This window comes from Lepeophtheirus salmonis, chromosome 14 (assembly GCF_016086655.4).
Source record: "Lepeophtheirus salmonis chromosome 14, UVic_Lsal_1.4, whole genome shotgun sequence".
In the NCBI taxonomy this organism is placed as follows: Eukaryota; Metazoa; Arthropoda; class Copepoda; order Siphonostomatoida; family Caligidae; genus Lepeophtheirus; species Lepeophtheirus salmonis.
In genome coordinates this window covers 31,812,952-31,827,845 of record NC_052144.2, presented here as the reverse complement: position 1 = coordinate 31,827,845, position 14,894 = coordinate 31,812,952, and the positions used below count along the sequence as shown (strand labels likewise).

The 14,894-nt window shown below is 29.4% G+C and overlaps 1 protein-coding gene across 1 annotated transcript in view; it reads left to right on the top strand.

Annotated features, from left to right (window-relative positions):
- The window catches only part of LOC121129509 (neuroligin-4, X-linked), a 253,516-nt gene that overhangs the window by 72,389 nt on the left and 166,233 nt on the right, over nucleotides 1-14,894 (top strand). The window contains exon 3 of the mRNA XM_040725232.2: nucleotides 5,057-5,403. Coding sequence (XP_040581166.1) covers nucleotides 5,057-5,403 — 347 coding nt within the window. The remainder of the gene's footprint in view (nucleotides 1-5,056; nucleotides 5,404-14,894) is intronic.

The following is a 14,894-nucleotide window of genomic DNA, read 5'->3' as shown; positions in this document are numbered from 1 at the left end:
AATACGTTATCTATATTTTATAAATTCCTACATAAATAATACAATTAATTTCTTACATTAATTTTTAAAGACTTAAAAAGATGCAAATTATATAATAAATTAAACATATTTTATAAAGGCAACTTTCCTAACTGGCAAATTTACTCTATAGCAATTTTTTCCTGGGCAGTCTTCAACGGGCAATTTTCTCCACGACAGTTTTCCGCGTACGAATATTATTATATGTTATATGCAGATATATTGTGTGTTTGAATAATGTCCAAGAAGCATGACATTCCACACTCTAATAGAATAATTGCAAAAATATCCTTAATGTAAGTCTCTTTTAAGTGACTTTACTTTGGGTGGAGAGATGTAAATTTGACGTGAAACACTTTGGTATGTGTAATCCAAACCTTATCCGTGTAATTTCACAAAAAGCGTAGTATCCCTTGTGTTTCCTACATTTAACACTCAAATTTGATTATATCCAGGAGCTTAGGATTATTTTTTAGCGAGTTTTATACATACAATAAACTCCTGGGAGAAAAACACTTTGGATTGAACTATTTCATAATTAAACCTTACATAATGAACAGAGTGATTAATTAAAGTTTGAACACTTTTAAGTTATACGTTCAAAAAGATATAATTTATTGATATACAATAGAATATCAACAAAATTAATACTATAAGTAGGTATATATGTTTCTGAGCTCTCTTAATTAATAAAGTAGAGTTTTCAGCGGCAATGATGCCGCCTTCCAGGTGGCGGTGGAAGGCCCGGCACCCATTATGGATGTAGTATTCTATCATGGTGTCCCAGTGCTAGCTGACATTGTTTCTGAGAATCTCAGTGGTTGGATGAAGAAAACTCCTTTCCCTCGACATGTATCAACAAGTACGGTCGAGGGTTGTGGCTTCAGTGCTGTAGGTGTGCAAAAAGTGTCCAAAATAGTTCTCATTTATAAAAGTCTTACAACGGAGGAAATGGGTTTCTTTCATTGTTGGTGTCAAAAGTGCCCCCCCCCCCTCAATGGCTCTTTCCACCCACTATTTTGATATGTCTCTGGACGGTCTGGTGTAAACCCCCGATATCTCTTGCAAGGGCCCTTATGGACCTGAGAATATTGGCCTGAGCTGTTTGCTTTACCTTCTCCGGGTCCAGTTCGGCCTTTTTGACATAGTCTTTCTTATTCTCCAACGTTTCAGACTTGAAGACGGTGTAGCAGTGGTGGTCCTGGAGACTGCATGCAGTGTGCAACTGAAAATTCGTCGATCACGTTGAAGTGTAATTTTCTCGATTTGTACATGAGGTACATTTTTCTTGTTTTGTTTTTAACTAATTGTTTATGCTTTAATATATTCGAAATACTTGTTAATTTAAATCAATCAACCTCCATTAATTATTGAATTAGTAAATTATCATATTTGAATAGACCACGTGGTAAATAATTTAATTGAAAACAAATTGCAAATCTGTTTGAGGTAAAGTTATAATCAATTTATGCAACAGTGCAAATAATTTACATCCAAAAAATTGATACTTCCGTACAAAACAACTATAAAAATACAACAAACCAATATTTAATTATAGCTACACTTCTTAGATCTCGGAAAATATTAATTAATTTACGACTTTTCACAAAATAGTTACTGTTATTGTAAAGTCTATTTTTTCGCCTAAAAATATAAAATTACTAACTTAAACATCAGTAAAGTTATTTTTTAATACCTTATCCCTGAATTCTACTGTAAATATATACAAAGGACAATTTCCCCAGACATGAGAAACCCCTCACATATAAATCCTAAAAAATAAATCGACCTTTTCTTATCAAAGTGTCATAACCTTAATTAATAAGCTGTAAAAAAATGACTGGGCACTATTTATGTATATAAATAAAAAGGGAACTTTTATAAATCATTTACAGGAAAGAAAAAAGTTATATACATATATTCTAACAGGTGCATTGTATAAACTTATATAATTTGTATTTTTTCATTACATAGTCTGTGATTGCCAAAAAATTTATATATATAATTATATTGATAGAATTCAAGCATATTGTGTGTTAATAGGTTTTGAATAATATGTATACTGTTTATAAACAAATTATGTCAAAACACTCTCATTTATTTAAATTGTTCTAAATATATAAAATATGAATGCAAAAAAAAGTAGTTCATTCCTTATGTTGAATAACGAAATAACTTAGTTAAAAACATAAACTATCTTTTCATAAGAAGTATCCGTCTCAAAATTATATCGTATCTTCCGGTACACAAGCTATCAAAGATGTCACTCTGTCAACTGATCTTTTTTGTTAGATAGTTTGTTCAAACTTGCACCAGTTGAAAAAAATTTTGAATCGATAGACAAAGTTGTTGTCCCAAATATTTGGAGAAAGCAAGGACTCCACCTTGAAATCCGTGCCGGGAGGAACACCATAACAATTAATCTCGGACTTTTTTAGACGTTTGTTCGCAAGGTTAGAACATAATTTCATGTGGCATCAGAACTTGGCTCCCTACCACAACTCAAAAATAAATTCTGAAGTGTTTCCAAGACAACTTTGACCACTTCATCTCGCCGGACTTTTGCCTACGTAACTCGTCGGATCTAAGTCCAATAAGTTTTTGAGTGGGGTGGGATCCATGGAACCGATTGACTTATACCTGCCATCGCTTTCGTCCTCGAATGGAGACTGTACTTGAGACTGGAGTTTATCCTTTTCAATGAAATAAATCAGAATCTATATAGCCTTCAAAATATGCTTTTATTTTTTTAATTTGGTAACTGTTTAGAGAGAAAATTGCGTTATAAAAATAGATCCGTGCCAGAGATAGCTTAATGCGTATGTGAGCTTTGGCTAAGATAAACAAGACAAATAACATTTTAATGTCCAAAGCTAGCTAAAATATGCTGAGTTTTTTAGTAGTTTATTGATATTTACTTGCAGGTGTTGAAACACAGAGCAAACAAAAATACAACTAATTAAAAAAATTTAAATCATATATAGTGATTAAATAGTAAAATAAAGCGATCTAGCATATGGTTTTTTAACTAATAGCTAAATAGCTAATAGGCAGACATGTATTTGTAAAAAGGATATATAATTTACTGGTACCTAGTGGACATGGTTCTACTCTCAGGTTATATATATCTCACTTTATACTTACAAAATGTTTGTTTGGAATATTACAGGTCCTAAAACCTCAAAATACAGCTATTTGGAGAACTTATGATTTAGACCTATTAAGTTATATTTCATTTAAAGGCGAATAACATATTGCTTGTAAAGTTAATGCATTATACATTTATGTATATTTAAAATGAATTTTAATTTTCTTACAAATGCCAAATCATCTTCATTTGGAAATCTTCGATTTTTTTCAAAGAACCTTGATAATATTTTATTAGAAAAAAAATAAGTGTTCCACACATAAATAAAAGATATGTGTATATAGAGGAAAAAAATTTGGAGATATCTTTATCCAAATTGATATGGAAGTGGTAACCAGGATTTGGAGAAAGAGATAGTCCGTCACAGTATTAAGAAGTTAATAATCCCAAAGGGGAGTTAATTTTTTTCTTACTTTGGGATATTGTGTTGGCCAACTATTTGATAAATTCAATTAACTCAGCTGTTGTAAAAATAAAAATAAGTGTTATGGTTCAAGTCCAAAATTGTTCTGCAAACGAGAAATATCAATATAAATTTTATAGCAGCCGAATTTTCCTACGTGATAATTATATTCAAAAATACGTTTTCCTCACAATGCCAATCTACTATACAAAATATCTTGTTGTTTCTATATATTTATTTCTCTTTGGTTCCAACCTAGATAAATATGGATGTATCTGCATATACATATCAATAGTGTAAGCCCCTTCCCTACCATCCCAATCAATTATTAATTCAACCATTACATTTTTTTATTCTCTCTTAAAAGTACTTTTTATAATGTTTTAATACTTAATAGAGTATATTAGTAAATTCGATAAATTTTTAACTAAATAAATAATTTTCTGTTGGAAAGGAATTATTATCCGAGATTAAATAATACACCTTTGTATGCTTAGTACAAGTTTTCTGTCAAATAATATCAATCAAACTTAGAAAATATGCTTATAGAAGAGATTTTCTTTAACAAAAAAATAATATAAACTAATTATTAATTCTTTGAAGAAGAAAGTATATATAATTTATTAATTTATATCGAATGCATAAAGGAGTGTCTCATTAATTGTGTCTTACTTGGCTGACAAAATACTCTTGAGTTGTGATACATTTTGAAAGATCACAAAGCGATTGATGATTTTTTCCCATAGACATTATAATGACAACTTTTGCCACTCTATACAGCTTTGAAGAATATTCTGATCGAGACTTGTCTACAAGGCTCTCTCCTTATTTCTGGGGTTCCACTATCAAGAAACAAATTATCTGGATATTTATAACTGTTTTACTGCCGCAGTCACACTAATTCCTGTTTGAAAAATACATACTTCACATTCAAGAGTAACTTGCTTGAAATTATATTCAGCAACTAAGAAAATGAAGTTTATTGAAAACTAGTACACTTTTTAATACATTATAATATTTAAGTCTTTGATCTCAACTTGTTGGCAATAAAGTACTGCTTTCTGTAGCAAGTTTAGTGTTTGCGACATCCTTCCATAACCAAGCTAGCCTATTTTTTTGGGAAACGCCACAGTGAGATAAAATTAATGAGACACCTTTTAGATTTAGGTTGTAAAAAAATAAAAAATGTATAACTTTTTATTTTTGATAACAAAAAAAATACAAAGTTACCTCCCTTTTTTGTTCGATGATTTTATCAATAATTAACTGTCTTTGTATAAGTCTTTGCATGATGTTACTACCCATATCATAAATACATATTACAAAAGGAAAAAAAAGCAACACCTGTTTGTGCTCTATCCTTAATAACGTGAACATAAAATGCATTAAATATATGCTTGGAAAGAAAGACCACCCATCCCAACCCATATACATATGCATGAATTTTCTATTAAATATATTATTATAAATGTCCTTTTTCCTTGCAGAACTGTTGAAACAAAGCATGGTCGAATAAAAGGAACTCTTTTAGATATTCCAAGTGAAGGAGGAGAGGGACTCAGAGTGGAGGTCTATAAAGGCATCCCTTTTGCTGCACCCCCTATGGGCTCTCTTCGCTTCATGCCACCCGTCACTGTCTCTCCATGGAGAAACATTCGCTCAGCAACAGAGTTCGGACCTGTTTGTCCACAACTCTTACCAGATGTTCGTAACGAATCAACAGCTCGTGCACACATGGTAGAGGGGCGTGTTCGTAATATTAAGAGGGTTCTTCCTCTGCTGAGAAATCAAAGTGAGGACTGCCTCTATCTTAACGTCTACGCGTCTATATCAGGTAATAATATTCAATATTCGAGAATGTTCAGTATTGAACCCAGATCTTTACAGTGTGTATTTGTTTGGTTCAGCAAAATTCTTAAATTAATTAGCTATTTTTACCAGAATCCAGGTTATTGAGAAATGAAAAATTTATGACTTATCCCCCACAAAATGTATTCTTATCGATGAAAAAAAAAATAATGTTATATAAGGAGTGTTTACATGTGAATAATAAATATCTTTGTATTTGTAATTTGACTTTACACTACCTATCAGTACCGAGTATCACACATTTACTCAGGACTGGTTGTACCGTTGTTGGTGGGGCATACCCCAAGGGTAAAATAATAGGCACTTTCTGGGCAGTAACATGGATTTTTTGTAAGGAAATCAGAAATTTGGATTTTTTTTAAAATACAAATGGGACATTTTTGAAAGAACTTTTATCAAAATTATTTGGATGACATCTTTTAAAGCAACATATATATTTTTTTTGTCCTTCTTTATGTGTTAAGAGTTGTTGTTTATTTTTACATTAGAGTGTGGGGCCTAGGGTAAGTACCCCTTTAAAATCGGTTCCACAAGTATCGAGGTAAAATATTTCCTGAAATTGTTACTGCAAGTATAGAGTTCCTAAATAAGTAAGGTTTTTTTTTAGATTTGTTCACCTCCTGATAATTAAAAAAACAAAAAATAGAAAGGATTAGGAAGGCTGTCTTAGTTCAACTTTCTTCTAAGCATATTCACTTAAGAATGTAAAAGAAATAACATTATTGAACAGATTTTTTATACATACTGTCTACAGAATAGAATTTAAAAGATCTCATTGTTTTTAAGTCATTGAGTACATAGGTAGTTATTTTTACAATAATATGAAGTTAATTTGTAACATTTAGAATTATGAACCCGGGTTCTTATGTTATTTTCCTAATCATGAATAATTTTTCATTCATTAATGCTAAGCATTAAGTAATCAGATTTGCATTTCCGCATGAATGACGAAGACAAACAATTATTATTTGTTGGGAAGATAATTTTGTAAATCCTTGTTGGACTTTAAGTTGATTTAAAATTCGTCAACGGAGTCATTCCTGCCTCCATAAGCATTTAATATATTCAAAGTGAGATGTGTGTTTATTATCTTCCTCTTATACCTACATGGAACTAATCTAATGAAACGTCATGAGGGCTGTACAGCTCTTCTCCAAAATATGCTACAAATTTTCAGGGTAACTAGTTCAGTGATCCATATTTTATACCATTTAAAACAGTTATTTAACTCTATTTGTGCTCGTACAAAAATTGGACCAGATTATTAAAAGGAAATTCCTGTTGTAACGTACACACATAGTATGAACATATTTAGGTTATTCTATTTTAATTTCTTAAAGTAAATTTTAGGGTTTAGATTCACATTGATTCTTTTTTTTTATTATTAAAAACTTATTAACCTCCCATAAAGAGTAAAATAAAATGTTACTTTTTGTAAACAAACTAATATCTAAATGACCTCGGATGATAATATTATTTACCATTTGTATTAAAGAGAATTGTTATTGTACCGTACCCCAAAAACATAAATATGTAGATATCTATGAAGCTACTATCTAATTTATATATGTTTCTTGAGCGTGTGGATATCCACTCCGTAGGGAAAATTTTATTACTCTATTTATTTAATTTTTATAAAGTTTTTTTTGTTAGTATTCAAGATTAATTAAGATTTCTTTTGTTAAGTCCCTAACCATATAAAAAAAAATGTTTTTATAGCTTAAAATTCATATATATATATATATATGGAAATTAATACAATATGTACCGTACATATAACAAATTCATTTCTCATGAGATTTTGTAAAAAGGCTTAGGCTTTCTTTTTTATGTAGGTTCTCCTATGATTATGATATTTTTGAGATGAACAGTAATATCATAAGTTAAAATTATAGAATAAAATATTTTATTAATAAGCAAATAAATTATATATTGAAAATAGTAATTAATAATTTAGTGTTCATGAATTCTGAGTCACCTTGAGAAATATTGGAATTGTATATAACACAGCATCGGTTTGGAAATACATTTTTTTTTAGTAATGTGCAGTTTGTTTAACTTTTTGTGGTACTTATTTCGGACATTTTTAAATATTAAATATTAAAAGATTATGAATAGGCATCAAAAGGTTTTGAAAAAATTTAAAAAATTGTATCAAGATAACTTTTCTTCATATACGTTATTTAAAGTACAAGAATATATTTAATTCTCAAAAATGTATCAAACTAATATTTTACTCGCCAGTTTGAGCACACATTGATTGATTTCATATCTACTTTTCAATGAGCACCTATATATATGCAACTACACACTGATGCAAAATATCCAATTCACTTATTTATTGATAGCCATTGTTATATTTTGCTGACAAATATCAAATGTTATGCATGAAATTATTCTTGCATGTATGTACCTATATTCGTTTTTTAATAAACAAAATTATTCATTCCGTCTTATAAAAAGACATGGCTTAAGTTTTTTATTATTCCTGATATTGCTTCAATATTTTCTTATCTTGACAATATACAGAGTGGTTCAATATATGATGTAATTCAAGCTCTCATGTTGAAAGTACTTTCTCACAACAGTCTCTATTGTTCTTGACGCCAATCTGAAAGTGCTTGAGAGTTGACAAGCAAGTGATAGTGACTGTAGGAAATTCACTGTTCTTGGCTTTCGATTTAAAGTATCTGTTCTTCTAAAGTCATAACTAATGTAGTACCTATTTTATTTAGCCTCTAATACTTGTTTTACAATTTCATGCTCTAGCAAACATTAACTAATGATAAAATGTTTTTTTACAAGCGCAGTCAATTATATTAGGCTTAAATTGATACGGGAATAATTAAATGTTGTAATAGTATAAATTACTTTGGCAATAACTTGAAAAAACTATATCAAAAGCTAAACAAATGTATTTTCTAAATTAACTGGACCACCTTGTAAATAGAAGAAAGGCTTTATGACATTATGTTATCTGATTAAAACAATATTTTTAAATATTTTTTGTATTTCCAACTTAATAATCACGTTTAGAAAAAAAATATATAAATTTGACAATATATCACATACATTTAAATTGTTTATTTAGTGCACATTTAAAATTCAAAAGATGTAATCCATCAGTAATAAAACTTATGAAATATATATTTTTTTATTTTGTTTTATATTTATTATTCTATAAAAGATAATTTTTTAATAAATCGCTTACTGCTATTTTTAACAATGATTTAGTAACAGTAAAATTAAAAGAGCTCAGAGGAAGAAATACAGTGATTTTATTAAAACCACGGATAACAAAAAACAGAAAAAGTGATAGTATATTTTAGATACATAATACATATTGAAATAGTTTTGTTGGTAATAAACAAATTTCTAAATGATTTGATAAAAAACTTTATCCGATGGTTTTTAAAATGAAAAAAAACCTTTCAGATTACGATTCTTGTCCAATTTGGTATTTCATTGGATATCATAGGACATGAAGTAACTTTGAACGTTTATCTTTTACATTTAGGCTTTGACAGATATTTTGGAAGATTTGTGGAAAATAAATGGAACTGCTGAAGTCTTCAAATAACACTTGTGAAGTTAATTCTCCTCTAATTTGTATTTCAGAAACTCTCCTTTTTTGTAATCACTGTTGCTCAGGAAATCTTACTCCTCAAAGTGTAGGGAGCACACATTTGAATATGCCTATGCTTATTTTTATTGCCGTGGAATTTCTCTTTGCCAGGTACCTTTTGATTATGCATCTTAAGAGAATGAATGGAATGGAAAGAAAAAGTTGAATATATTATCATATCTAGAATGGCACTTAGGTGCATAACTTTTGATGGGCATGAGGAGTGATGAGAAATTAAGCAGAAGACATAAATTTCAAATAAAAAGAAAGCCATTGTACAAGTAATAATTAATAAATACTTTTGCTTGGATACTTTTAGTTATATCATAACTTATTACAATTATGATTCCAAAACCATTGAATTATCCTAGGCGGATATATCTACAATCAAAAGCTTTATTTAAATTATTTTAACTTCTATGTTGGTAATTGAGAGTGACAATATTAATAATTTTTATTTTATCTTTATAAACTTTCTGTTTCTTGTAAATGAAACTCAAATTTCCACTGATGAATAAGTTCTCCTTTCTTCTATATGAATTAGTAGCAGAAACTACATGAATCATTTTTCTTCTTTGTTTTATATAATAAAAGAGAAAATAATATCGCCTCAGATATAACTTTTTTTCCTTCTCTTTTTCCTTGAGTGAGCCTTCCATATGATCTAGAATTCAAGGCTATATACGGTTAATTGTTTTCTTCCTCGTCAATTATTGTTTCTATTATTGTTTGTAATATATAATCGTATATATATATATATACAAGTCCCCGGGCTGACACATGTATGGAAACATTGTCAACAAAATTACATGTTTCTAGTAAGTACAAGCCTTCAAATGTCAAATTTGCATTGAATTCTATAAGCTCTCAGAATCATTGATACACTGTTGTTTCTGGTCCGCAGTGAGTTAACGTGGCACCCAATTGGAAGTCAAAATGTACATGGCCTAATTTTCAAGTAAAATTCTAATAGCACTACCTCCTGATATTTTCAAAGTGTCATCTATCTACATAACTTAATATTAATTATGTAACAATTTTTTGAACATGTTTTCCAAACAACTGCCGATTTTATTCGACCAAAGTGTTAAACTCAATTTGTGTTTGTCTATATATATACAAGGTATACGGAAATTTGGGTAACTGAAAATATATTTGCCTCTAGCTCACCGATATTTCATGACATCAGGTTCATTTTCTACGGATACATTCTATTTAAGGCTGTTGAGCTCCTTAAATCAGGAAAACATTATTTTACCATTCCTGACCTGATTGGCAACCAGTGAAAAGTGATGGTTAAGTTTATTCAAGACGGAAAATCCCATCGTACCATTTCCATGCATATTAAAATTAGTATCTAGAGTAAATGGAAGAAGCACGAGCACATGCTTAGGAACAATCCTTGAACCTTTCGGCAAAATTTAGTCCCTTAACACACCTCCAAGATCACGTAAGATGGACTCACAGCGAATTTTCCAAATTTTTTGCCATAGAAAGAATGACTTTTAAGCTCTCCGGACCTAAATGCTATAGATCACTTTTTGTGGTTCATTCTTGAGGTAGAAGCATGTACAAAACTTGATAATAATTTTGAGAGCCTAAAAACTTTACTGGTTAAGACATAGGACCAAATCGTTCATGAAGTTGTCTGTGCCGACGATAAGGACTTTCAAAGCCGTCTGACTGCCATTTTGAAGGCTGGGGATGGCTATTTTAAATGAAATTTTAATATGTTACAATAAATTAGAATAAAATTAAATATGTGTAGCACTGAAACAAACTCAATAACTAAAGTTTTAACGAATAACCTAATTTCATACACCCTGTATATTATATTCGCGGTGTTACCTCAAATGACCAAAAATATAAACAGTATTTTTTGTCAGTTGTATATTTTTAAAGTATAAAATATATTGGTTGAAATACACCTTGTTTTTGAGTGAATTATTTTCTGTTAATAGATCAAGAATTGTCTAACGTACTTACAGATTATAAGCCTATTTTTTCTCTTTTCAGACGAAAGGTTACAATATACAATAAAAATTACAAAACAATATTATATTTCTACGGAGAAGTGAATTTGTTTCAAATTAGTTTAAATAGATTCGTGTTATTATGTAATAATATGTACAGGTTGAGGATTCAAAAATTAGAATTATCCTCGAGGCCATCTAAAAGTCTTTTGTATTTGGTGCCATCCAATAAAACTCACAAAAATCTAAAATTTGATGTTTGTTTTGTTTTTGTGCAATCAAAATGTCTGAGCGACAAGCAAATGGCAGATCTCATCCTTGCCAAGTTGATCTCTGACAAGAAGATCTTCAAAGTGGACGCAGTTTTGAAAAAGAGAAACGTTCACTTCTTGGCTGAATCAAAATTTCAGCTCTAACGAACCTTCAGGACCCAACATACAGCTCAGGTCATGGTCCTCAGCGTTGCGGCGTCCGATGGAAGCAAAATGCTTCCCTACTTCTTCAAGGCCTACTACAAAGTCAACACGGACGTCTACTACAAGGTTCTTAGGTACCATGTCTTGCCGAGGTTGGAAAGCACGTTCCTCAGGACAACTATGTGCTTACCAAAGATGATGCTCCGGCACAGACGTCCAAGAATGGGCATCAATTCTGCAGGGAAAACATGGCTGCCTTCTGGCTGGGAGACTTCTGTTCTTTGTCCTCACTCGACGTGTACTTCCTGAACTTACCTATTTTGTACATCTCCGTGGCCAAAATAAACCAGACTTATCACCTGAATGTCGATGCCATGATTACGGAGGAGTGAAACAAGTTATCATCGGACTTCATCAAGGCCAGATGTGCTTCTGTTCATCCTCGTATTGCAGGCATCATTGAGAATGAAGGGGCATATTGAATAAAAAGTGTTGAAAATTGTTGAATTACCAAGTTTTGCTTAAAAAGTTTGCCATTAAAATGGCACACAATAAAAATATGTGAAAGTGAAATCGGCTTTTGTAATTTTCTAATTTTGAGTACTCGACCAGTGCAAGTTGATGCTAAAAATAACATAAAATGAACGTTTAAAGCAAATTTATTTTTAACCCTCTCCCACAAAAAACAACTTTATTTTTATTGTTTAATTAAATGTTTTCTACACCATTGAAACTCGATCAACAGAAAATGAAGGGTGTTATATTTCAGATTATTGAAGTTAAATGACAAATAATGAGGTCATTATATCCCTCGTTATAAATTCCTTTCTAATATTATAGTTCTTATTCAAGTAATTTATTTTATTGGTAATAAATTGCTTTAATAGATTGAAAACCATTGACGTTATTATATACAGAAATTTAGGAATGAATAAAAACAAAAAAAAGTAATTATATGATAAAGTCAAGAAGGCATCAATCAACTAAAAACGAGTAAGAAGATATTGGTCCAAATCTTGACCGTACCGTAATACAATTTAATATGAGTCTACTAATTTTTATTTTTGCAATTCTTTTCTTAGTCCACTAATTAGCAGATTAGTGGTTAGTGGAGTGGCAAATTAAGCCGCCCTATTATCATAAATTTTTTATCAGAGGAATAACTACTTTAATTTGGGGATAAATTTAGAATCACAGCAAACTAATTCTATAGTCAAACTGACAGAGAAACTCTAATATAATATTTTGTAAATTATCCCTTCTCTATAAAGGGCGCTTTCAAACTTTTTAGTTGCAATAACAAGGACGGAAAGAATTTTAACCACTTTATTAAAGACCAACACAACCCCAAAAACTAGTTCAAATTTTGTCAGTTATGACTAGAATAAGTTCATACGTGAAACAATATTACTGTTTAACGTCTTTACGATTCCAATAAAAAGAGGAAATGAAACATTTAAAAAATGTTTTGTCTTACTAAACATATATTTTCTTATTTTAAGAAATAAAATGTGACTAAATTATGAATCGACAAGACAAAATAAGCATTGCTAAAAACAAGTAAAAGTTTGGCAAAAAGTTTATTCTTTCCAAAAATATACACAAATAAATATAAGATCTATAATTTAATATAGATATGCTGATAACCTCAAATCTTATGCTAAAGTAGCATTTATGTTAATTAAATTAGATACATTATTGAAGAAAAAAATAACTCTATTCCTTATAAAAAACATAATTGTATTTTTATACACATATAAAAGAACCGTTGAAACATCAAAAAATATTCAACGTAAGAATAAATAAATAAAAAATCTTATATACAATCTTGATGTATTTTACATAGTTTTCTTTAAAATCATGAAGTAGACTCTTCAAAACAAAATATATGATAAAGAAATTCACAATCAAACACTTCATAAATATAAACGTGAGAAAAAATAATAAAAAGAAATATTTTTAAAGAGGGGACATTTGATTTACAGAGAAGGTTTTCTATAATTACATTTGAAGATCTTGGGAAATGACACTGTATTTATGAAAAATATTTCATTTATCTTAGAAGATAAACAATTGTAATTAAGGAATAGCTTCTCTTCTTGTATAGTTTGCAAAAAATGAAGGAATACAGAAAATCTTTTTAAGGCACTATTCCATATCAAATCGTCGAATTTGTTCACCTTAGCATCAGCAAATTTTCATACAGTTTAGTATTTATATATGTGGCATGTCTACAAAAAAGCAAGCTAGAATGATTATTCTAAAAATTATGAGTGGATTCAATTTGTATTTTTCGGTGAATTATTGTCAATTTTTATCAACAAATTATTCATATTACGCCTTTGGACTTAAATTAGCCAAAATTGATTGTCAGAATAAAATAATGAGAAATTGACAGATTTTATTTGAAAGATCATATCAGGGCAAATTATGCCTAATAAAACAACTAATACTTTAGCTAAAATTCTTGGTGTCTTACTTCATCCAACAAATTTAAACACAAATCCTATAATTGATTAAAATTATAGTACTAATCATTGGTCAGTATGTAATTATGAATTAAAAATGAATTTAATTTTTTCTCATCTCTGTATTTTTGTACAATAAATTTTAGCTTGCAGTCAAAATATTGGTTCTTGGAGTATACATACACCCTATTTTTGTAACTTAGCAGAAATTTTAGTGTACGCCAAAATTCAACTATACATACTTTCTCAAACTATGGATCTATTCCAAGAAATAAAGTAATTCTAAAAAATAAAAACATGTACAAATAATTTTGTATACCAAAATTATTTTACTCTAAGATTGTTTGGTGCTCATGATCTGATACCTTTAACCTTTGGTCTTTGACTTTAAATTTGGCCTCGTGGATCAAACTTTATGTTAATTAAAATTTGATAACATTGAATGTAACATAATCATAGAGAAGATAGAAAATATTTAGTAATGGAAAAATATTGAATACAGTTTGTTATATAAATTAACAATGAAATTAATTTTTATTAATATTTATTTCATCATACAATATCAATTTGAAAAAATATATATTTTGTAATAAATTGCATTTCTTTCTTATTTCAAATGATAGAGAAATTAGAATTTACTGCTTAAAATCTACATGTATACTAAATTTGATGAAATTTTGAGATAGTCGAGTGAAAAGTTGGGGGAGGATATAAATGAATATAAGGAATAACATATTTCGTTTCATTTAGATAAAAAATTCAGTAAAAGATCAGAACTAGACAGTTTTTCGATAAAATAGATCAGACGTTTTAAGACTTTGTGAAGACTCCATACATCATTTTGATGGACTTAAATTGCAACAAAATATATGGATTGTTTGTATCTACAATAATAATTTTTAGTCTGCTATGGTCAATTCATTTTCCTTAACCTATTTACTGAAAATTAATAAAAATCCTTTCGATAAAGGGGT